General features: G+C 38.5%; 1 protein-coding gene across 1 annotated transcript in view; it reads left to right on the top strand.

The window, feature by feature from the left end:
• The window catches only part of LOC127418662 (integrin alpha-5-like), a 71,960-nt gene that overhangs the window by 10,640 nt on the left and 37,758 nt on the right, over positions 1-23,562 (top strand). Inside the window, exons 2-15 of the mRNA XM_051659338.1 lie at positions 4,465-4,595; positions 15,639-15,739; positions 16,253-16,376; positions 16,544-16,605; positions 17,809-17,854; positions 18,225-18,353; positions 18,533-18,577; positions 19,052-19,095; positions 19,212-19,265; positions 20,667-20,719; positions 20,889-21,097; positions 21,232-21,432; positions 22,185-22,230; positions 22,323-22,436. Coding sequence (XP_051515298.1) covers positions 4,465-4,595; positions 15,639-15,739; positions 16,253-16,376; positions 16,544-16,605; positions 17,809-17,854; positions 18,225-18,353; positions 18,533-18,577; positions 19,052-19,095; positions 19,212-19,265; positions 20,667-20,719; positions 20,889-21,097; positions 21,232-21,432; positions 22,185-22,230; positions 22,323-22,436 — 1,359 coding nt within the window. The remainder of the gene's footprint in view (positions 1-4,464; positions 4,596-15,638; positions 15,740-16,252; positions 16,377-16,543; positions 16,606-17,808; positions 17,855-18,224; positions 18,354-18,532; positions 18,578-19,051; positions 19,096-19,211; positions 19,266-20,666; positions 20,720-20,888; positions 21,098-21,231; positions 21,433-22,184; positions 22,231-22,322; positions 22,437-23,562) is intronic.

Raw genomic sequence — 23,562 nt, 5'->3', positions numbered from 1 at the left:
AATCTCTAGTGTTGATTTCAGTTTTAATGCAGTGGATAAGTTTACCTTGCAGAAACAAACATACCTTGAGTTGGTTGGTCTCTCAACCTGGCTGGTCAGACTGTTCTTTTTGCTGGTTTTAGAGGGGTGTGGGACCCTTTAGCTGGTTCTTTCAGCAGGGTAATCACTTCAATAATTAATGGGTATGAAAGAATTTAAATGTCATGCTTATTCTAAAATAAGCATCTTAAATCCAACCTTCCAGTTTCAGTGTTTCATTGAGTTATCATTTGAGGTTTAATTAATTATTATTATTATAAGAAAATTTGGTGACAGTTATGGTTGTCTTCCTCCATTTCTTTGCTGTTCTTTTCAGGGCTCTTGGCATGCCAGCTGTGTGAGTGTGCTTTCATCCCCCAGTTCCAGCTGACTCAGCGGTCACTGCTTTGCTCATCATTTTTGGCCACAGCTCCCAGACAGCAGAACAGAGCACGTGCAGATTGGCTCTACTGAGCAGACAGGGGCTGCAGAAGAGCTTCTTTAGCCCATTTATTTTTGTCTCATTATTAGCTGCTTAACGATACTGAGACAGAATGGCAACTATGTTAATGCTCACTGGTGTCTTACAACAGAAAACATCCAAAAACAAATCATTCACACATCATAGCACACACATATAGAGTACATTTGTTGAATCATTTTTATAATTTAACTTTAATTACATTTTTGAATAAGTTGACTTACAATCAACATTTGGCCGCCATCTTGGATTTAATTTTTCACTAAAATTGTTTGCTTCTCTGCTAAGCGTACATGCATTACTACCTTAAAATTAGGTCAAAACAAGGTATCTTAGAAGGCAGCATAATCATGCTGTCAGGGTTGGGGAGTAACGGGATTACGTATTTAAAATACAAAATATAAGTAACTGTATTCCACTACAGTTACAATTTAAGTAATTGTTCATTAGAATACAGTTACATTAAAAAAGTATTTTGATTACTGAAGAGATTACTTTGCATTTTATTGTCATTTGTTTCATTTAATATTTAGTCTTTCAGGTGGAAAACATTTATAAATATAAATGATGCGATCCAAAGTGCATTTGAACAGCAGTGAAACACTTTCTTATGATGTTACATTCATATATTCATAGAAATAAACCTTGTGTAAATTGTCAGCTTTACACTAAGCTAAAATGCTATTTCTAGCCATTTTACATGCATCATATTTTTTTATCAAGAAAATTCACATTGGATCATAATTTCTTTTTTTCTAATAAGACCTTTGATATTTGGGCAAAAATCATATTCTTGATGATAATTTTTGTATTGTTTTCCTGTAAAAATATCTAAAAATCTTTAAAACAAGATCAATTTGATTGATCTTGTTTTAGAAACAAAACTGCATACGATATTTAGGTTTTTCAGAGAATGTATTTTTAACGTGTATTTTGTCTTACTGTACTGGCAGAGTTTTTATAGTCAAAACAAGTGAAAAAATCTACCAGTGCTGAAGAAGTAATCCAAAGTATTTAGAACACGTTACTGACCTTGAGTAATGTTACGGAATATGTTACAAATTACATTTTACCGCATGTACTCTGTAATCTGTAGTGGAATACATTTCAAAAGTAACCCTCCCAACCCTGCATGCTGTCTACCTTTTGGAACAAGCTTCATATCAGGAGTGCGCCCATGATGCCTTAAAATACTGACTCTTTAGGTGGCTAACTAAGTTTTGGAACTAAGCATTTGTTTTGGATCAGTTCCACATCTTTTGTGTGAACATGGTGTGCTGTCTATAACCGTTTGTGCTAATAACAACATTCAAATGCCAACGTGCCTCTGAATAGCTTGATGATTGTTCAGCCTTTGTGTACATTTTTTAAAATGTCCTTAAGGCTACAAATTACAATGTCTTAAACATTATGGTCTTGTTAATATATGTCTGGTGAGCATGGGAAACTGTGGGATAATCACAAATGACAAAGTTACTTACAGAAGTGACTGATGGTAATGAATTATTCTTGGCGCACATGTTGAATTGCAGTTAGCGTGATTGATTTTGTTATCTTTTGACACACATGGTTTGGGAAAAAGCTTGTGATGCAGTTGTATACAAAGCTTCCCTGGAAATTCCCAGTTTTGCTATGTAGCCTTTAACACTGGCAGTACTGTTGTTTGCTGTGCTATTGCCATGTTAATGGTGGCAGACAAGGTTTGTGTATTTTGTCTGATTTCCGTGCCCTTTCATTACCAGCCAATGTGGTCTCTTGGCAAGCTTAAGCAATTAAAATAGCATTCGAAAGACATAAGTTAAACAGCTGGATGATAATGAAGTGTGGAATGGGTGCAAGAATGTTTTAATCAGGAGAAGGAGGGAAATAAGGCAAGCATTTGCCATCTGATGTCCCTAAGCCTCTTACCATTAGTGCCATTTAATTTTGCACTATCAGCCTGTTTCACCCAACATTTCTTGCCACAATTTAAGTAGATGATATCTGTGGTGCGCAAATGAATTTTTATAGCTTTGATTCTGGTCTGATTACCAGACCTCAAAAGAGGGGGTTTAACCGTGTTAAGACATCCTCGCCTCAGTGGTGAGCATCTAGCAAGCTTAGCATTTTGGTGGTAACATATTTGAGTGTGGCTTTCAGACTAATTCAATTAGCTTAATTAATGGCACACCGAGAATGGTGTTTGTGTCTGCTGATTAGCAACATGTTTAGTGTCAATGTTTGTCTCTCTCAGAGTGTGTCTGTGATGAGTGCATCAATGCTGGTTTTCCTCTTTAACACATCTAGGTTTAAGGTCCACTGTTGCAAAATTGGTCACAATATGATAGACAGCAAACAGGATTATAGCAAAAAAAAAAAAAAAAAAGAAAAAAATTGGTATGAAAGATTTCATAAGCAAAGGGGTGGTATATTTGTGCATCAGCACTACAAAGCAGATAGCCCTTAAACTGACCTTTAGTACAATATTTTATCCATGACACACATCCATCATTGATCTCCATTACCAAGCAAGATGGTTGTCAAAGCAAGACAATGTCTTCCCTTTTTATCCTTTTGTATCCCTTTTTATATGAACTATCCCTTTAAGAGTTAAATATGGTTTGGATGTGTAGTGAAGAATGACCCAACATTCATTATGTAGGTTCATGTTGCACATTTCTTTTTTAAATAACCGCTCCATAAACCTTCAAGTAGGATTCAGTGAACAATCTGTCTCCTGCTTGCTCTGTTGTTTTGACTTAAGTGGTCATCTGGTTGTACCTACATCACTTTATCTATGTAGAGCATCTGAAGTGGGCTTAAGTCTCCATGGCTGACCGAAGGGTTTGCTGAGTACAGCCATTGTGAGAAAGCCCTCTGTTACGCGTCACTGAGACCAGCCCAGAGGGCAGGAAAGGGTGTTCTCTTCCTGTACCATGTCCCCCCCATGTGAGTTGCCCTTAGTGCCCTCTGACAAACACCTCCACACCCCCATCCCCCCTTCTCTCAATGGACTGACCTTAATGACAGGAAAGATGATAGTAAGTTTACAGACAGTGAGGTCATGGCAGCCCTGCACCAATCCATGCCGGCTCTAGGAAAATTAGACGCAGATTAAAAGATCAGGGTTGGTGGGAGTGGCCATCTTGCTTTTGGGTATTTTTGGAGAGTTTTGAATGTCAGCTCTGATCTCAAAACCAGAGAACCAGTCCCGAAAGGTTATAGAAATTGTTGGTGTGGAGTATATTGATGTTTTTTTATTATTTGTTTTTGCTTATTTAAATATACCTATAACCCCAAGTATTAAACTTCAGTGCGCAACCCGTCCCGCATCATTTGTGCTGTAATCATGAATAATACTTCAATTCATGTGGTTTGTTGAGGAGAGTTGTCCTATTACTTATCCAAGTGATCTGACTTATGATTTTTGCCTAGTGGGCGATAAAATGGGTGAAAAACCCCATAGACTTACATTGAAGGAGAAACCTGAGCCATATCTAGGGACCAGAATAGATACTTGGGAAAGAGCTCCCAAGTGTGTGCGTATGTGTATTTGTGTGTATTGGCAGTCGCATGTTGTCGAAGTTACTAATGATTGCACATGGCCACAGTGCTACTTAATACAGCACTGTATGGTAGATTAGGAGCCAGTCCATTTCCTCAAACATCGTCATCATCTCTCGGCTAGTTTCTGGTCTTTCATTTTCATATTTTAATAAGATTAGAATATAATGAGTGTAATATTGTGCTGTTTCCTCTGTCTTTTGTAACATCGACTAATATTATTATAGAGAATATCTGTTTCTTCACAGATAGCTTCCTGGTTGCACTTCAAGTTGATTATAAAATCCAAACCCTTTACCAAAGTTCTCCACCACTTTTTGTGAATCAGAACACTGTTATACTTGTCTTGCCTTCTGATACACATTGCAGACAGTCTTATTAGTATGCTAACAGCTTCCTTCATCTTTTCCCTTTTTGAACAGTGTGAGCATTATAGTTGGAGCACCCAAAGCCAACACCAGCCAGCCCAACATCAGAGAGGGAGGTTCAGTCTTCTATTGTCCATGGAGCCTCAGCCAATCACAATGCAGCAGCATTGAGTTTGATCGATTCGGTAAGTTTCAGTAAACCAATAGTGGATTGCATTGCATTTATTTTAAATTTAATACATGTGATGTAGATGGCACTTTAAACATGATGTTTTAAATTTGATGTATTTAGTAAATAAACATTTTGGTCTTGTACCCCAAATCGAGTTTCCTTGCTAATAAAGCAGCTTAAACCAGCTTAAACTGGTTTGTTGGCCTTACCTGGTTCAAAATTATCTAGCTCCCTGGTCTCAGCTGGTTCCCCAGCCCCTCCAAGCTGGTCTTCAGCTGGTCAGGCTGGTCTTTCAGCCTGGCCAGGCTTGTGCTCAACTGGTTTTGTTGATCAGCTTGCTGGTCTTCCAGACTTGCCATCTGAAAAGTCCCCAAACCCCTCTAAAACCAGCAAACAGAGCAGCCTGACCTGTCTGGGAAAGTAGCTATGATCTGCAAACCAGCTTAGGCTGGTTTAAGCAGAAAGGTTATCAGCTTGTGCAACAAATTTAGAGCTCAAAGACTCAAGAATGCTAATTGTTTACCAGCACTTTGTGGAACCAATATTTAGACTGAAGTTTCAATATCCTCCTCAAAACAATCCCTGTGTTGATGGATATCTGCTCCCTCCATTATGTGGCTTCCTGAAAGCTAGCACCTTTTGGTCACACAGGCCTTCGCCTGCCATTGTGTGCACGGGGTTCTGAGTGGGTGATGGAAGATGGGATTTAAAGGAAGTGAAGGCGGACAAGTGCTCAAGCAGACTTCCTGAAGTGCATGCAGTCTTAGATTTGAAAATTGAAAATTGAGTGCCAAGAACAAGTGGTTAGCTAAAAGGCAAAAGACACAGAAATCTGCACTGCTAATGTCTTAATTTAGAATTATAGAATGCATTATTTCAGTTTAAAGCTTTGTTCGCTGCAAATTATCACTCTTAAGGAATATTCCAGGTTCAGTACAAGTTATGCTCAATCGACAGCATTTGTGGCATAATGTTGATTAAAACCAAAATTAATAATTTTGACTTGCTCCTCTTTTTCTTAAAAAAAGAGAGCAAAAATCTGGGTAACAGTGAGGCTCTTACAATGGAAGTGAATGGGGGCCAGTTTGTAAACTTTAAAATACTTTTTCAAAAGTATAGCCATAAGACATAAACAATATGCGTGTAAACATGATTTTAGTGTGATAATATCATTTACTAACCTTTTCTGTGGAAAGATATAGCCAATTTTACAACTTCGTTGTCATAACGATGTAATGTCAACAAACCGTAAATGACTGTAAAAATGACAATTTAAGCAAATTTTACAGCTCAATAAATACACCAGTTTAAGAATTAATGTAAGTGCTTTTATAAGCTTCACATTTCTGCCTTTTTAAACCCTCCAAAAGTTGGCCCTTTCATTTCCATTGTAAGTGCCTCACTGTAACCCAGATGTTTGATTTTTTTTCAAAGAAAAGGAGGGACATTATGCCGCAAATGCTGCCAATTGAGCTTAACTTGTATTGAACCCAGAATATTCCTTTAATTTGAACAGCTGTCTGCTTTGTGGTTGTCTTGTTAGTGCCTGCATGCTAATCATTGTTGCACGTCAGTTTACTCGCAATATTAGAACCAGTCAGCTTTGTTGTGGACCTGATGTAAAACATAAAATATGCATAACCTAAGGATTCAAATTTCTGTGCACTATAACAACCAGGAAAAATAATATGGGGGCCACAACTTACCCTCTAGCAAGTGTGTATTAATTCAAAGAAGTCTATTTTCGTGAAGCTGATGGAGTACTAAGAAGTGATCCAAGTTGCTGAGTATGTAGAACATATGTCTGGGGACAATGAAGTGTTCGTTCTCTCAGTGAGACACTGTTGGCTTCCTTCCTGCAGAATCAAAGTCTCCTCTGAAAATCCAAACTGTGATTTACTGCCTGTTACTTATACACAGGGAGAAATATTCCAGAAAATCTGAAACGAAACCTTTTACAGGGCTGTTTGACTTTTTTAAATGCATGTTGCACAGCTACTTCTGGAAAACAGCTAGCTATGTTGTAGCTAGCTGGTTTTTACTAAAATTGTGAAGGGCCTTTTCTATGCAGTGCTGTTTAAGCAAACATAAGTTGTGATTATGAATCATGCAAATGTCAGGTCATTCTTTTTGCATTTGACTTGAATTAAAGCGTAATTGTATTTTGGTTTAACTCGATAGTCAAGCAGAAGATCATAATTGAGTTAAGCTAATACCCTGTGACGCATGATGTATTACGGGGTCTGGTTTAGTCTCAGAGGTTAATGTTTATCTAATAATTATTCAGTTTGTTGTCAATGCATCCTGGCAGACCCAAAATGGTTGACATTCTGACAAGTGAGAAACTGCCAAATTGACTTAATTCCTTTTTTTTTTTTTTTTTGCATTGGTGAGATGATAACATGGAATTCTAAACAAATTTCAAACTAGATTATTTTTAGATACTTGTCCATACAAAACCCGCCACTATTATGCTAGGGTGCTGCCAGGCCATTGCTATGCAATGTTACTAAGGTGTTCAGAGTGGTTTTAAGTGTGTTATTAGGTGGTTACTATGGGGTTGTGGGTGGTTGTTTCTTATTGACCCCGTTTACACATAGTATTAAGATGCATCTCTGGTGATCCGATCACATGTGGTCAGGCAGAAAACACATCACCGTTTACACCTGATCACTTAAATGCATCTCCTGTTACCACTTGTGTTCAGATTTTGAGGGAAGGTTCTCCGATTAAACAACGACATACATCAATCACTATGTCAGTGTATTACTGCATGATAATAAACCGTTTAAAAGTCATAAAAGCCAAAGAAAGTGTGAATAAAACTAACGCGCTGTTCCTCCCAAATGCAATTGACATTTAATCTAAGCATAAATGCAAAATTTTCAAGAAGAATTCTGTTATTTTAGTGGAGTACTTGTATTAAAAAAGCTTCAGATGTTCATGCTTCTCATCTGTAGCCTAGTTTCCATTCATTTTTTGCACTATTTTGTTAGACAAAGTGAAAATGCGTAAAACAAATTTAGCAAAATTTGCCGTCTTTCTGTTTCCATTCAAATGGCCTTTTATTGATAAAAATGGTGTGTGATGACATCATGCCTAAAAGACCACTTTGTCGCATAAGTTTTTGTTTATCGCGAAAGAAATCTGTCCTTAAGCCGTTTCCATACAGAAATGTGTGTTAATCGCTAATTTACGTCCCAGATGTCCCTAATGTTTTTTTCCTCCGAAGTTGTGGTAAAATGGGGAGAGTATTGAGACAATTCATTGAAATTATACGGCTTACTGTCATTTTAATTTCACAAATAAATGCAATCAGAAGATGAGGAATTGCAATCAAAAGGGAGCGGTTGCCCTTCTGATAGTACTGGTTCTGATATTGCAGGTTGCCACTGGTTCCGACCCGAAAGCGAATCATCATGGCCCTGTTCAAGCTGGCAATCTGCACCAAGTAGTTTGGGAAAATTTCAGTCTTAGTATAAGGACCATCCATCAATGTGTATATGTTGTGTGCACAGCTATTAAAGAAAAATTGATGCGGTGTAATATCAGGGTTTACATATGATCCATTCCTGATATTCAATAGGCTATTTTGAACAATCATCTAATCTAAAGCATTGCCATCACAACTGCAGTATGTCCCGCATATTTGTCCAGCAACTTTTAACGAGCAACTGAACTTGATTGTCATCTAAAATTTATTTTAGTGTCATAATGCAATTGACATTTTCTGAAGAAGCTCAGCAAATGCGATCCAAGGTAAAGAGGGTTAGATTTAAAATATATAAAAGTTTTAAAAGCTCATTTTCTGAAAGTGAACTCATTGGACAAATAGTTCTGATAGTTTATAGTCTTGAAAAAAGTGCAGAACATTCTGATAATGTAATTTAGCCGACTTTTTTTGTCTATAGAACAGGGTAAGGCTAATGTAAGTTTGTGTAAAGAAAATACATATATAGGTCTAAAAGAATTGTTTTTTAATTTAATGCTTTTTTCGTTTGGTAATTTATTTCATTTCATACAGGGAATTTTGCCGGCATTTTTTCAAAAGTAAACTTAACAATAATTTAATAGAATTGTGCTATATGTTAGTGTTCCAAAAAAGCACACTGATGTTTTTCTTCTAGTATTGTGTATTTATTTTTAATTTAAAACATCTTTGTGCACAGAAATGTTTTTTTGTATTGTGGGCTAATTTGTGACTGCTGTCTATTATTTTGAATGATGTGTAAAAGCAACTTTAATAAATAAACGGATGTCTACCGCGATTAAATTAATCACAAACAGTGGCCATTAATTTGTTCTCCTTGCACTTGTCGATGTGTATGATACGAGATATTTGTGTTGGCACTCCTGGAAGTGTCATGAGTGCAGCATCGGATCTGTGTTATGCCATTAAGATCAATCCATAATCACGTACAGTAAATCGGCTTTCAAGGATGTATACTGTTGTCATGATTAACACAGGCTAACGATTGGGGTAAATTCTGTCATGTGACACTACATTTTTGCGTTAATGCCAATTTTCTCGACAAAAAGTGTTTCCAAACCAGTTTTTCACGACATTTGAAGTATTGACATAGAGTTTATGCGCTACAGTTAAACAGAAATATATTATGTCGACACATTTTAACGATAATTTTCGTTTCCATCAGCTTTATTTTTATGCGCTACATTTTTTTTGCAAAAAATCCTTGGATGGAAACGTAGTTTGTGTCTCTGCATGTTGATATCAGACACACTGAAGAAGATTTGTGAAGTTCTCATTCTTGTGTATTTATTTGCTTTTTCAAATTTCACATTCAGATGGTTATTTCCTTTTTTTAAGCCGCTTGTAACGGCAACGTTTAAACTAGTTTTAGCGCAGTGGTTAATTGACAGTTGAGGGATGGTGCTTCACTGCTGTCTGGGACGCTTTCAGGTTGGATTAACATTTACACCTCATATGCGATGTGGTCACATGCATTTTGCATCAACTCCGTATATGGTTTTTATGATCTGGATCACCCAAAACACATCTTAATACCAGGTGTAAACATGGTCATTGACATGAGTCAAAAAAGCCCAGCCCCAAGTATCTATGGTATTGTGGTTCCTAGATATGGCTTGGGTCTCCCCTTTAATAGAAGTCTTTGGTTTTTTTCCACTCGTTTTATTGTCTGCCAGGCAAAAATCATTCAAAAATCATCATCAATTCGGATCATTTAGAAAAGTAATAGCACACTTCTTCTCAATAAGCCACATCATTTGAAGTGTAATTCATGTCCGTAGCACAAATAATGCGGAATGAGTTATGTACCAAAGTTAGAGACTTAAAGTTAGGGGTTTGTCCAAATCCCTAATGCCCAATATAAACAATACTAATAGTGATGCTTACCTTGGTGAGCACCACTAATAAAGACCCCACCACTTGAAAATGGGCTTGACCCAGCGGCACCTGATCCACAATTGGTTCCTTTAAGTGGGCCACAAGAGGGTCACATAGTATTTCCTCCTGCCTAACATCCCTCAGTCAAAGAGAGAGCATTCATGTCTAATCATGTCTCAAGATCTCACCTTTTTCCTCTTTAAGAAAATAACAGAGAGAGAGAGAGAGTTGACTTGTCATTTCTCATTTCCCTGTCGCTTGGCCTCTCCCCAGGGATGCTTGATGTGATGACTGAATTTAGCCATGTGGCTTGTGCCTTCCGCTAACCCTCCCGAACACAGATCTAGATACTTTACTAATGGGGTTACTCTCTCACTTCCAGCATCCTGTGAGTGAGTTGACCAGGTCTTCTTGGCCAGACTCCAGAGACTAACGGCACTCATAGGATTACCAAGAGTCTCTGAAGGTGTCACATTGTTTTAGCCTTAAATACTTCCTGATAAGTCTTTTAGGTTACATCACCAGAGTCTAGACTGAGTGCACTGCACTTGCACAATGATTGAAAGTATTGTGGTGCTTTGAAGGTTTTGATGCTGAACTCAAGGTATTGTATGTGTTTTAGGCCATGTCCACATTTGAATACACACTGACTACACCTCTCATCCACACGAGAATGAGTTTTCAAACATAAACAGATTAGTGTGGGTGTGGCCTTAGATTCTGGTAAGTGAAACGGATGATTAGTTAAGTAATCATTTAGCAGACACTTTTATTAACACATATTTAAGCCACAATATGGAGCAATAGGGATTAAAGATATTTCAATTTATAGACGAAATTATAATCTGATATTTTCTGTACAATGAAAGTAGATAGTGGTGTATACTGTCAAGCTCCGGGGGACAAAAAAAAGCAGCATGAAAGTACTATGAAAGTACCAGACTGATATCACAGTGAAATCGGAAACAGGGGGTTAACTTTTTCTTTAGCTAAAATGGGTCTGCGCTTGGTGAAATTCGAAACACTGCCCCTAGTGGCCAAAGCAGTAAGTGTTGCATTTGGGCACGTGTGAGGTCCATTAATGTCCACAAGGGGTCCAACAGGGGTGCCAAAAGCGAGTTGTTTTGAGCTGTACAGGCTGTAAAACAGCAAAGTACGCATATTTTATAAACTGTATCCCAAACCCCAACCCTAAACCTAACCATAGGCGGAATTAAAAATTTAATGTTAGAGGGAAAAGTTTAACCTCTGATTCGCACTAGTCAGCGATTATGTGAACGCGATTAATTCGTGGTTTCAATGCAGGATCCGAACCCGGGTCTCCTTGATTGGAGATTCCACTTATCAGTTGGCATAATGTGGCCTATCCTAGGGTACTGGAACTCTTGAAAACAACATGCCGACTTCCCATGTGATCATGTTGAAAGTAGACTCATGCGCTATATTCCAAGACTTATGGACCCATACGAAAGCTTTGTCTGAGGAACAGACCGAAATTTAAGCTGTTAGTCACTAAAAATCACCCTTTCCAGAGGTAAACTTACAGCATTTCATTGGTATGGCTTACAAATACACACATACACCAGTGCTTACTCAAATATACACTTGTGCACAGATTCAAACTCCAACGGTTGACAGTTTCTTCAATTAAGAGTCTGAAATAATGATGGCCATTGTTTTGCAAAGCAGAAATATCACCTGGTTTTGGGTAGCTTTCCTCTAACAACACCATTTTCTCCGCCTTCCCCACTGAGCTTTATCATCCCAGCTGTACACTTCACCCGTGATATGGAAAGTGAGTTAATTGTTAGTTTTAACGCTCCACCTCCATTGACATTGACTGATTCTCTTCTCAAAAGCTGTCCCTCCAACTGTGCACAAGTTTTACATTTGCCACCATCTTATTCCATATGCCGTGTCTTGGAGCACATTACACACACTTCCTTGAGTTTTCAGTTGTAAGGAATCTCACAGTGGCAGGGCTGCTGGTTTTCCTGCTTGATTCTTCAGGCCTCCTTACTTTGGCAGAGAACAAGGAAAAGACGGAGGAAAAAACAGAGCATGTGATCACTCTGGAGGTGACCATAAGGCATATATCTTCTAATGTTATTGGAGGACTCTAATCCCCACTGCTTTCCTACTGGGGTACCAAACATCCTTGAGAGAGGGAAACAAGCGAGGTGTGTGCCTTGCCTGAAAATTCGTGTTCCATGTCTTGGAACATGAAAGCTGGTTTCTAGATGGTCCAAACTGTTCTTTAGCTGATTTTGGTCCTAAAAAATTTAACTAAATTTGACAAGACCTCCCTTTGGGAACTAACTGGGAAATTGTGGAAAATTGATTAGTAAATAAAGCAAAACTTTTATTTATTCAAACATTTTAAAAAGTTAAAAGTTTTTTTTTTGAATGGGTATTGTTAAGCCACTCCCACACAAATGTTTGTGTTTTTTTTGCTTCATTTGCCTCTCATCCACACTGGAACTATGTTTTCCCCCCACTGAGCAGTGTGGACTTAGTGTGTCATTAAGATGCGGCCAATAGTAATAATAATTAGCTTGATACAGTATAATAACAATAGAAGTCTATGGTATTTTCTTATTTAGATATCTAATTATGAGTAAACTTGTGTGGACATCGGATTTTTATACATTGTGTGGACCAAGTGTCCGGACCTGGATAGTAAAACATTCAATTTTCTACTTTGTGGGGAGCAGCACATGTCCCTACAAGGAAAACGGCTTAAAAAACGTATTAGATAATATCTTAATGAAAATGTAAAAATGCACTAAGGTTTCTGTGAGATATGAAGAGTTAGAAAAGGATAGAAATATTACTAGCTTAGTATCAAAACAATAGTAGTCAATGGAATGTCCCCACCATGATAGAAAAACAAATGTGTGTGTTTAGGGTGGTTTGGAAAGGAAAATGATGAGTCTAAAGAGATGACAAGTAGAAGGAGATAAAGCAAGCAATAAAAAATAGTAAAAGAATGAGTGGGAGATGGTGACTGGAACAGATGAAAATAATGTAATGGAATTCCTAGAAAGGCACTACAGACTTAGAGAAGAGGTGAGTGTGTGTGTGTGTATCAGTAGGAGTGTATCTGACAGATAACTCAAGCTCCTGTTTTGCTTGGATGAGTGTCACTGGCACTGTTTCCTAACTCTGACTGAGACCAAGCTTATTTAGAGCCAGCTGAGTGCAGACAGTAATAGATGATGTTACTGCCAGGTCATACTTCACCCCAAAATCAAAAAAGAGAAGTGAAAAATAAGAAATTATATTTTGCATAAAAAAGAAGGCTTATATTATTAAGATGTATGGCATTGTGAGATTATGATAATTATGCACAATAACCACTGTATTATCCTTACTACACTGTAAACCCTAATGTTGTCATTACTGGAAAAATCAAGTTGTCTTAATTAAACATTACTTACAATGTCAAGTTTTAGGCTCATTAATGAAATAACTGTTCCTATGACTTATTTATCTTAATTTAAGATTTAAGTCCAGATTGTGCAGTCTAGACTGTGCAAAGAAAAAAAAAAAAAAAAAAAAAACAGTGATACGTGGCACAACTGTCAAAATCCAAAAATTATATCACAAAATAAATAGGCTTTATTTTCTTTGTGAAAAATAGAATTTCCTATTTTTATTTATTTTTTTTTATTTTTTTTTTAGGGTGAAACATGACTTGGACGTTTCTTGACAGTTTTCGTGATATTCAGCTAGAGCTTCTGTTTTGCTTGGTTGAGGGTCGCTGGCACTGTTTCTTCACTCTGAAGTATTTTCTGAGCCAGCTGAGAGGAGATGATAATAGATGGTGTTCCAGCCAGATGTACCTTTCACTCATTTCTTCTCTTCCTCCATCCCTCAATCCCCTTTGCCCTCTGTCACACCACAGGACCCTGTTTCATCATGCTTGTACTTATGGTGCAACTGAAGACATTTTTGTGGCGAAGTTTGATCGTCAAGAACGGTAGTGGATCAGTTTAGAGGGTTTCTGAGGAGAGTTTGAATGTTGTGGGATTGTTCTGGCCTAGTGACTTTTATCCTACAGCATCTGGATACTGAACTTGAGCTCTGATGGTCTTGGTCTAGCACTTTTATTGTTGCATATCCACCCCTCTCTTTGTCTGTACATGTCACCTTAGTTTTGATTTCGAATCCCATTTCAGTCCATATGTGGCCATCTGTCTTTTCCCCTTCTTGTGCCGGCAATGAGATGACCTTGAACCTTAGAAGTCGCCTGAGTCAGAAATGGAACTAATTGTGCAGTCTGTTCTTTTTTTTTTTTACCTTGGACTTTCTGGCATTTTGTTAAAGGTGCTGTAAGTGATTTTTTTTTTTTTTTTTTTTTTTCATGGAAAAATATGCAGAAAATGTTTCTACTCCCTGAAAGATTTATTGAAATAAGTGTCGTCAGATATCTCACCTGTCTCCTGTGACCGCTCTGGACTCTGTATACGGCAAATAAAAATGTGTCCATGGACAATGAAGCTTTTGACCTGTCAATCATCTTGTGCGTTTTCATAGTATTGTAGTTGCAGTGAATTATTGAGGCTAACTGCCATTTTTAAGAAATATTGTTCATAACAATTGTCTGTTGAGGGTGCTATTTTGCTGCTGTTGTTTTAATCATCCATTTCTGCATGTTGTCGGTCTCAATAAAGCTAATTTGTTATCTTTGGAGTGCTGGATTTTGGAAAGAGGGGGCATGGCTAATTCAATGGCTCAGTCTTGTAGAAGTAGAACGGCTGAAAGTTTGCATACCCTGGCAGAAATTGTGAAATTTTGGCATTGATTTTGAAAATATGACTGATCATGCAAAATGAAAGCCATTTATTATCACATAGTTGTTTGGCTCCTTTTTAAATCATAATGATGTCAGAAATCACCCAAATGGCCCTGATCAAAAGTTTACATACCCTGGAATGTTTGGCCTTGTTACAGACACACAAGGTGACACACACGGGTTTAAATGGCAATTAAAGGTTCATTTCCCACACCTGTGGCTTTTTAAATTGCAATTAGTGTCTGTGTATAAATAGTCAATGAGTTTGTTAGCTCTCACGTAGATGCACTGAGCAGGCTAGATACTGAACCATGAGGAGCAGAAAAGACCTGTCAAAAGACCTGCATAACAAGGTAATGGAACTTTATAAAGATGGAAAAGGATATAAAAAGATATCCAAAGCCTTGAAAATGCCAGTCAGTACTGTTCAATCACTTATTAAGAAGTGGAAAATTCGGGGATCTCTTGATACCAAGCCAAGGTCAGGTAGACCAAGAAAGATTTCAGCCACAACTGCCAGAAGAATTATTCGGGATACAAAGAAAAACCCACAGGTAACCTCAGGAGAAATACAGGCTGCTCTGGAAAAAGACGGTGTGGTTGTTTCAAGGAGCACAACACTTGCTGACCCCTCTCCAAACATGGCGCTTATGGTTGTGACCATAAAGCTCTATTTTGGTCTCGTCACTCCAAATTACAGTGTGCCAGAAGCTGTGAGGCGTGTCAAGGTGTTGTCGGGCATATTGTAACTGGGCTTTTTTGTGGCATTGGCTTCTTTCTGGCAACTCAACCATGCAGCTCATTTTTGTTCAAGTATCGTCGTATTGTGCTCCTTGAAACAACCACACCGTCTTTACTCGTACTTGTATTTTATGTTTTTCTGTCTGTAGGAGATCTAAATATGACTGTGAATGATGCATTGCACCAGGGAGAGTTCAAATCCCATCAGTGGTTTGGAGCAACTGTACGAGTACATGAAGATAGCGTGTTGGTAAGATGTTCTTACTAATATTTTTGACTATATTTAAAATATTATTTTTAATAGTCTGCATTCAGACATGTTCACTCAAGGAATGCAAGAGAACTAATTCCACCAACCCCACTGTGCCATTCAGTGTAAAATGGATATATTTCTGTGTTTGATTGCAAAATATGGATAATAACTCAAGTCTCTGTTATATAACTGAAGTCTGAATTTCAGATTTGTCTGTCAATATCAGATCCAAATGAGATTCAGAAATCTATATGTGGTATTCATAGATAGTTCTTCTGTAATAATTCTCAGGTCATCTATAATAATTACAGTGTTTTGAATCTCCAGACTCACTGTGATTAATGCTCAATTTGTATGTCTGTTACATCAAAAGACATGGTGCTATAGTTCTTCATGAATTATGTGGCCAGTGTCACGCTTACTTTACTCCAGATGTACCCTTGACCTCTTGCATGCATGTGTGTGCATGGAGGTGACCTTTGACCTCTAGCATTATCCTTTCTTTCCAAGGCTTGTGCCCCCCTATACTCATGGAGAACCATGGAGGACACGCCTCATGCCGATACTACAGGCTCATGTTATCTCTCCATCAAAAACTTCACCAAGTTTGTGGAATACGCACCATGTCGCACAGGTGGGCTTGCTAGCTCAGTCTCTGAATATCTGTTTTTGATGAGATTGTGTTGCACTGTCCAATTTAAATTGTTGCATCCACATGAGTAGAATTGAAACTGAATGTGGCATTTAAAATCATATTTTTAAATTTGACGTTCGCTGAAAATAACATGATGGCTGTTGCAGAATTCCGTGGAAGAAAAGACCAAGGCTACGGTCAATGTGGATTCAGCGCTGATTTTACTCAGGCAAGAAGTTTTTGGATGCATGTGAATTTAAAAAATGGACCCACTTTATATTAGGTGTTTTTAACTACTATGTACTTACATTTAAAGTACCTGCATTTACACTGTTAACCTTAACCCTACCCCTACTTCTAAACCTACATGTACAGTACTTCAACCTTAGTAGCAGCATCTTAAGCACAGCTACTGTCAAACAGCCTTGCCATTTGAAACATTCATGAATTAAACTTTTTGCTCACAGGTCCGGTAGTGTTTAACTGCCCCATATTTTAATAAGTTCCTTTGCGAAGCTTAAATCATATTATGACTGGTTCACAAGCAATCCACGCTGATATAAGCTGAAAAAACACATACAATCCACGCTGAAATGCAAACGTAATACAATCCATGGTGATGTTGGGTGCTTCAACGGCCAAAGCAGAGACGCTGGTCTTCACAGGAGTGACATCTCACACATCATCTGTGTTTGTTTACACACAGAATGGCATGTGTTTCTCCCAGTCAGTGGCAGCAGCAGAATGAGACGAGTTTTTAAAAGTTGCCCTTGTATCGCTCTTAAAACGTGGCACACATCACCATCTAGTGCATGTTTACAAAAGACCAAGAATTAAAAATAGCCTTCAAAACAGCAAACAGCAAGATGAAACAGAATGGGGGTCTCCTTTTTAGAGTTCTAACTTTACATTGCGTCTTCTAAAAGTAGCACGAAATGCATGATAATGGTCAAAGCTATTCATGTAGTACATGTTTATGTAGAAAAACATTTAAATCCTGATAGACACATGAAGGTGTCCTGTGTAAGTCTCCTTTGGTGTAGATGAATCTCCCACGACAGGCCCTCTCTTCACCCGTGTGACAGAGTACCAGTGGGCGGGGCCAAGGGTGAGACGTTGTAAAAGTGGGGGTTGATGTCTTGTTGTAGAGGCAATCTTTTGCTGACGTATTGTTCTTTGTGACATCACAAAACACACAAATTCCAAACGAGCCGTTTCAACAGCCTGGTTTAAAGAAATGCTCTTTTTCTATTAAGGAGGAACTTTTCAGTTCTAAAACTTACAGTATGTTTTTATAGTACAATGACCTCTTATATGTAAAAAGATCAAGGAAAGTCACATAATATAAAGTGGTACCGATCAAATTAACCTCCAAATTGCATGCCCTTCTCTGCTATTGCGTCCTCACCTAGAAACTGTTGCTATGTTACAGGAAGGAAAGGTGGTGCTTGGAGGACCTGGTAGTTACTTCTGGCAAGGTTTGGCATTTAAAATATAAACACCAATTTAATTTACACTTACAAAGCACCATGGTAATACCAAAAGTACCATGGTAATACCATAATTTAAAGTACCTTGGGGTACCATTTAAATACCATGGTACAAGAATATGGCAATCATTCAGGATTATTGTATATATTAAAGAACTCTAGTATTATCATCTGATGCCATCACTGTTCCATGGTACTGCCATAGTAGAAACTTATGACTTATAAACAACAGTTTTGGTAAAAAGCTGTTTACTCAGACCTTCACCCCTATTCATAAGAAAACGGTCCTCAAAATGTGGATATCATATTATTTGCTCTGACTGATAGCTAAAGGTCAATTTCTCTATGCCATCTCTAGGACAAGTGATCACTGCAGTAAAACAAGAAATTGTCAAGGCTTATTATCCTGGATACTTCTTAACATCAGTGGATGGCCAGATTCAGACCAGACAGAAAAAAGAGATCAACTTTGATGACAACTACATGGGTAAGAGTTTCCAGTCCTCTCTCATTAGCAATATGGGTTAACTTGTCGAGGTTGGTGTAACATGAGGGTGAGTAAATGAATAAATAATGACTGAAATTTAATTTTTGGGTGAACTATCCCTTTAATGGTAGAAATAATTTGTATTTCACATTTGTTTATCACTTTTCTCTGTGTTGCAGGTTACTCTGTGGCTGTGGGCGAATTCAGTGGCGATGATGATGAAGGTAAATGTTATGACCTGAAAAAAGAAAACGACTACATCACACTCTAGTCTCTGTTAGTTTAGAATACTTTAAAATAGTTTGACTATATTGTGATGCCATTTTGATTGCACTCATTTAAAACAAATAATGAATTGAGTGCTGTTGCTCCCGACTGATTATTACCGCAGATAATGATTAATATCATCATTTGGCATTTGAATAGCCATAGAGAGATATGTTAAATTCAAACACTGTTTGTAGAACCTTTCAAAAGAAGTGTTATGATTACACTCACGGTTCCATTTCACTTAAACAAATTTGAAAATACAGCCCTTGGAGTGATTTGGGCTTGGATCGCCAGAATTCTCAGAGTTCCTCTGGAACCCACACATTTCCATGTTTCCACTGCTAAATCTTTCTCTCTCCTTTTCCTCTTTTTCTCTCTCTCTCACTCTTTTTTGTTTTATTTTGTTTTGCCTGCTCTCTGTCTTTTAGACTTTGTGACAGGAGTTCCCAGAGGAGTAAGACTGCATGGACAGGTGAGAGAACGTGCCTATACCACTGTCTAAGAGAGTCCCTTTATTGTGACTTTTAGCCATATAACTTGATGGTACAAGATGCAAAGGAAATTTTAGTTTGTTGTTTGTATTTTCAGGTTTCTATTCTCAATGGTTCTCTAGATATGCTGAAGACCTTCACTGGTGAGCAGGTAAGTTCGATTAACATCTGCCATAAAAGATGATAAACCTACAGATTACAGCTTTGAGTGCATGGCAGTAGAATACTACAAGAAGGCTGTGCTGGTAATCTAAAAGAACACAGTGGCCGCAAAACACTAGGGCACTAAATTTTTTTTCTTGAAAATTAAGCTGAACAAGCATGTTTGTGGCTTAAGTGTCAAAAATACAGTATAGGTACTAAAAGATGCAAAGAGAAGGATTTTGACACTTAATTGTAATTGTTTGTAGTAGTTTACACTATGTCCATTTCTTTTGCAGAGTAGTACTATTCTAGAACAGCAACTATTTTTTGATGAAGTGACACATTGAAGACGTAAACAGTAGTTATGTAATTCTTTCTGCTTTGCAAAGCTTCATCCCACCATGACATTTCTGAAACCGTAACACAGTGATGATATAAGCAAAATAATCTCCTTCACAAGTCTCTTTAAAGTGGGTTTTAGTGCTCTGTGGTAAGCAGTAAAGGACTATTATTGGAGGCGAGAGCTTACAGGCAAATTTTCCTTAAACGAGCGCCACGGTTTTGCAAATGGAAATTGTCGGAGGCATCTAACTGCTCTGATTGCCTCAGCTGAGTAAATACAATCAAAAAGCAGTTGTGTGGGCCTGCATCAGGAGGCTGGGGAACATAGTCAGATCTGAATTATCAAAGAACTCTGTTCATCTACTAAAATAAAATAACCATTGAAAGAAATGTCAGTGTGTGCCTTAGGCAAAAGGATGCAAAGTTACTGTCCATGTGACATTCATATGTAGTTTGTGAATAGTTTATTGTTCTCCTTATAGAATGAGACGCTAATATGCGCAACTAGTCAAAAGTTTGGACGCACTTGACTGAAGTTGTTTCTCATGCTCGTAAAACTTTTTTTGATTTTAAGGCTTGTTTAAATGCTTGATTAGTTTCAAAGATATAAATTGCTCCTGCAGTTTTTTTACAAAACATTTCTAATAGATGATTTGGACCGAAAAGTAAATGAAAAGCAGAAAACAAGTGTCCAGTATACGTGGGAACTCATTCAATGCTGTTTAAAAAGCATCCCTGTTGGCACCTCATGAAGTTGGTTAAGCGAATGCTCAGTGTTTAGTGCTGTAATCTAGACTTTGAAGATGCTAAAATGTAAGATTGTTTTGTTTTGTTTAATGCTTTTTGGTCAACACAGTATTCCCATATTATGTTATTGTGAGTTAGATGTGTCCAGACTTTTGAATAACAGTGTACATGGTGATTCAGATCAATTAAGTATCTAGGATAACAGTGGTTGGATATCAGTTCAGCAGATGTTGTCAAGAAGAACATCTGACCCGTACATCAGTTGTTTGTGAGGTGTTGTTTGGCATTTAAATAATCCAATTATTCTCAAATGTTTCAGATGGGATCCTATTATGGCTATGCGGTGGCTGCTACAGACATTAATAATGATGGGTAAGTCACCATGATGAGGTTTAGTTGCATTAAATCATAACATGAAGTTCATACCATTGGCTAATTGACTCCACAATGTTCAGTAGATGATTAGATAGATAGATAGATATATTTAGCAGTTTTTTGAGATTTGTTTATTTGTTAAATTTGTGGTTGATGTCACCTCCAGGATGACAGATCTTCTGGTTGGTGCTCCCATGTTCATGGTTCGTGACTCTGATGGGAGGTTGGAGGAGTTGGGTCGGGTCTACGTGTACATGCAGAACGGACCTCTGGATCTCACCCCTCAGCTACCTCACCTCACCGGCACACAGATGTTCGGCCGGTTTGGCAGCTCCATCACACCTCTCGGGGACCTTAATCAAGATGGCTACAATGGTGAGAGAAAATCCATCCATCCATCCATCCATCCGTTTTAAAATATTAATTAATAGGTTGATTCTTCATTTCTCTGTTTACATTCAATTGTTCATTCTTCAATGATCATATTCTTTTGTCTCCATCTATGACAGATGTGGCCATCAGTTGTCCATTCGGTGGGGAAAATAAACAAGGATTGGTCCTAATTTATAACGGGCACGCTGTAGGACTCAGGGACAAGCCGTCTCAGGTGATCGCAGGTCAATGGGCTTCAGCCGTGCCATCAGCTCTGCCTGCCAGTTTTGGTTATGCCCTCCGTGGAGGAAAGGACTTGGATAGCAATGGCTACCCAGGTAAGAGCAGAAAATTTGCCCATGAAGTCTTAAGGGTCGTTCACACCGAACGTTACATCCGTCTGTGCTGTTTTTCAAATGTTTTTATTTATAAAATATGTGCTAGATGGACATCTTTGAACATTGTTGCTTTACATCTATTTTTTTTGTGCAAGAACATATACACTTAAAAAAGAAAGATAATAGGGCTCTTGTTCATGATTGAGAAGCATGAGTTCGACAGATCGGTGCAGTGCCTCCAGTTATACAGTCGCTGCACCAGACCTTGGTGGTAAAGAATAATCTGAGCCTGAAGGCAAAGCTCTCAATTTACCAGGCGGTCTATGTTCCAACCCTTACCTATAGTCATGCGCTTTGGGTAGTGACCGAAAGAATAAGATCGCGGATACAAGCGGCCGAAATGAGCTCCTCCTGGATGCCTTCCTGCAAAGTTGTTCCGGGCATGTCCAACTGGGAGGAGGCCGCAGGGAAAACCCAGAACACGCTAGAGGTATTATATCTCTCGGCTGGCCTGGGAACACCTTGGGATCCCCCAGGATGTGCTGGGGCCAGGAAAAAGGAGTATGGGCTGCTTTGCTTAGTCTGCTGTCAACGTGACCCGGTCCCAGAAAAGCGGTTGAAAGATGGATGGATGGATGGAGGAACACATTCAGTGTTACCACAACATTCAGTGTTACCAACTGCTACCACAGTTTAACAACATGTGACTTAACATAATCTGATACAATTTTCCCATTTCTCTTTTTCTGCAGATCTCATTGTTGGTGCATTTGGTGCAGATACTGCAGTTCTTTACAGGTCAGATTTAGTTTTTTCATAATGTAAAATTCTAATAAAGACAGCGCAAGAATTTAATGAACTGGATCTTTTGTCTTTTTATACCTTTCCAGGTCTCGTCCTATTGTAAACACCAGTGCAACCCTAAGTGTTTACCCAACTATGATTAATCCAGAGGAGAAAGTCTGCATCATAAACCACGGGAATGAGACCATGCATGTGTCCTGGTATGTCTGCCAGTGTTTTATTCCTGGTTTACAGCTGTAAATAGACATTTATAAGATCTTACACTGAGTTTATCCGATCTTCGAGTGAGAGCTGATTTTCGAGTGATTCAACGAGCAAGTTGAATTTGAAAAGTTAACATCATGATTATGCCATTTGTAAAATGTATGATACTAAACAATACTAAATGGCGGGGCCTGGGTAGCTAAGCGAATATTGACGCTAACTACCACCCCTGGAGTTGCGAGTTCGAATCCAGGGCGTGCTGAGTGACTCCAGCCAGGTCTCCTAAGCAACCAAATTGGCCCGGTTGCTAGGGAGGGTAAAGTCACATGGGGTAACCTCCTTGTGGTCACTATAATATGTGGTTTTCGCTCTCAGTGGGGCGCGTGGCGAGTTGTGCGTGGATGCTGCGGAGAATAGCGTGAAGCCTCCACCCGCGCTATGTCTCTGCGGTAATGCACTCAACAAGCCATGTGATAAGATGCGTGGATTGACGGTCTCACACATGGAGGCAAGTGAGATTCGTCCTCCACCACCCGGATTGAGGCAAGTCACTATGTCACCACTTAGAGCGCATTGGGAATTGGGCATTCCAAACTGGGGAGAAAATTAAAAAAAAACAACAATACTAAATGGCATTGAAATTCACTTTTCTGCAGCAACTTGGAAAGGATTTTAAAAATCAAATTGTTGTAAATTTAGGTTAATTCAATACATCAACAGGATTTGGATGTCAGGTTGGGGCATGTGAAAGGGTATAGTTATGCTGTCAGCAAAAACTTTTCGAAATGGCTTGGACATGCTACGCTGGTTGAGCACGAGCCATGAAGGTGGTGAAAAGCATGAAATGGTCTTTTCCCACCTCTGTGACATGTGTTTTTTAAAATATGCGTCCTAGTATCTGTAGAGGAGAAGGAAATTCTGCTGGGCAGTGCTCCATCTGACGTGAAATGTCTGTCTTTCCGCCTGTACGGTTTTATGCAGGAAAAGTTTGTATACACATGTCTTGATTACAACACGTTGCTTGGAGACAGGGGCTTTTGGGGGAAGTTGGAGGGAGTAGCTTTGAATGAGATATTGTTTAGTGGTGGAACACAGCTGGGAAACATCAGGACGCATTGAGCT

This window comes from Myxocyprinus asiaticus, chromosome 28 (assembly GCF_019703515.2).
Source record: "Myxocyprinus asiaticus isolate MX2 ecotype Aquarium Trade chromosome 28, UBuf_Myxa_2, whole genome shotgun sequence".
In the NCBI taxonomy this organism is placed as follows: domain Eukaryota; kingdom Metazoa; phylum Chordata; class Actinopteri; order Cypriniformes; family Catostomidae; genus Myxocyprinus; species Myxocyprinus asiaticus.
The sequence above is the reverse complement of the archived record's forward strand: the minus strand, read 5'-3'. Positions and strand labels throughout refer to the sequence as shown.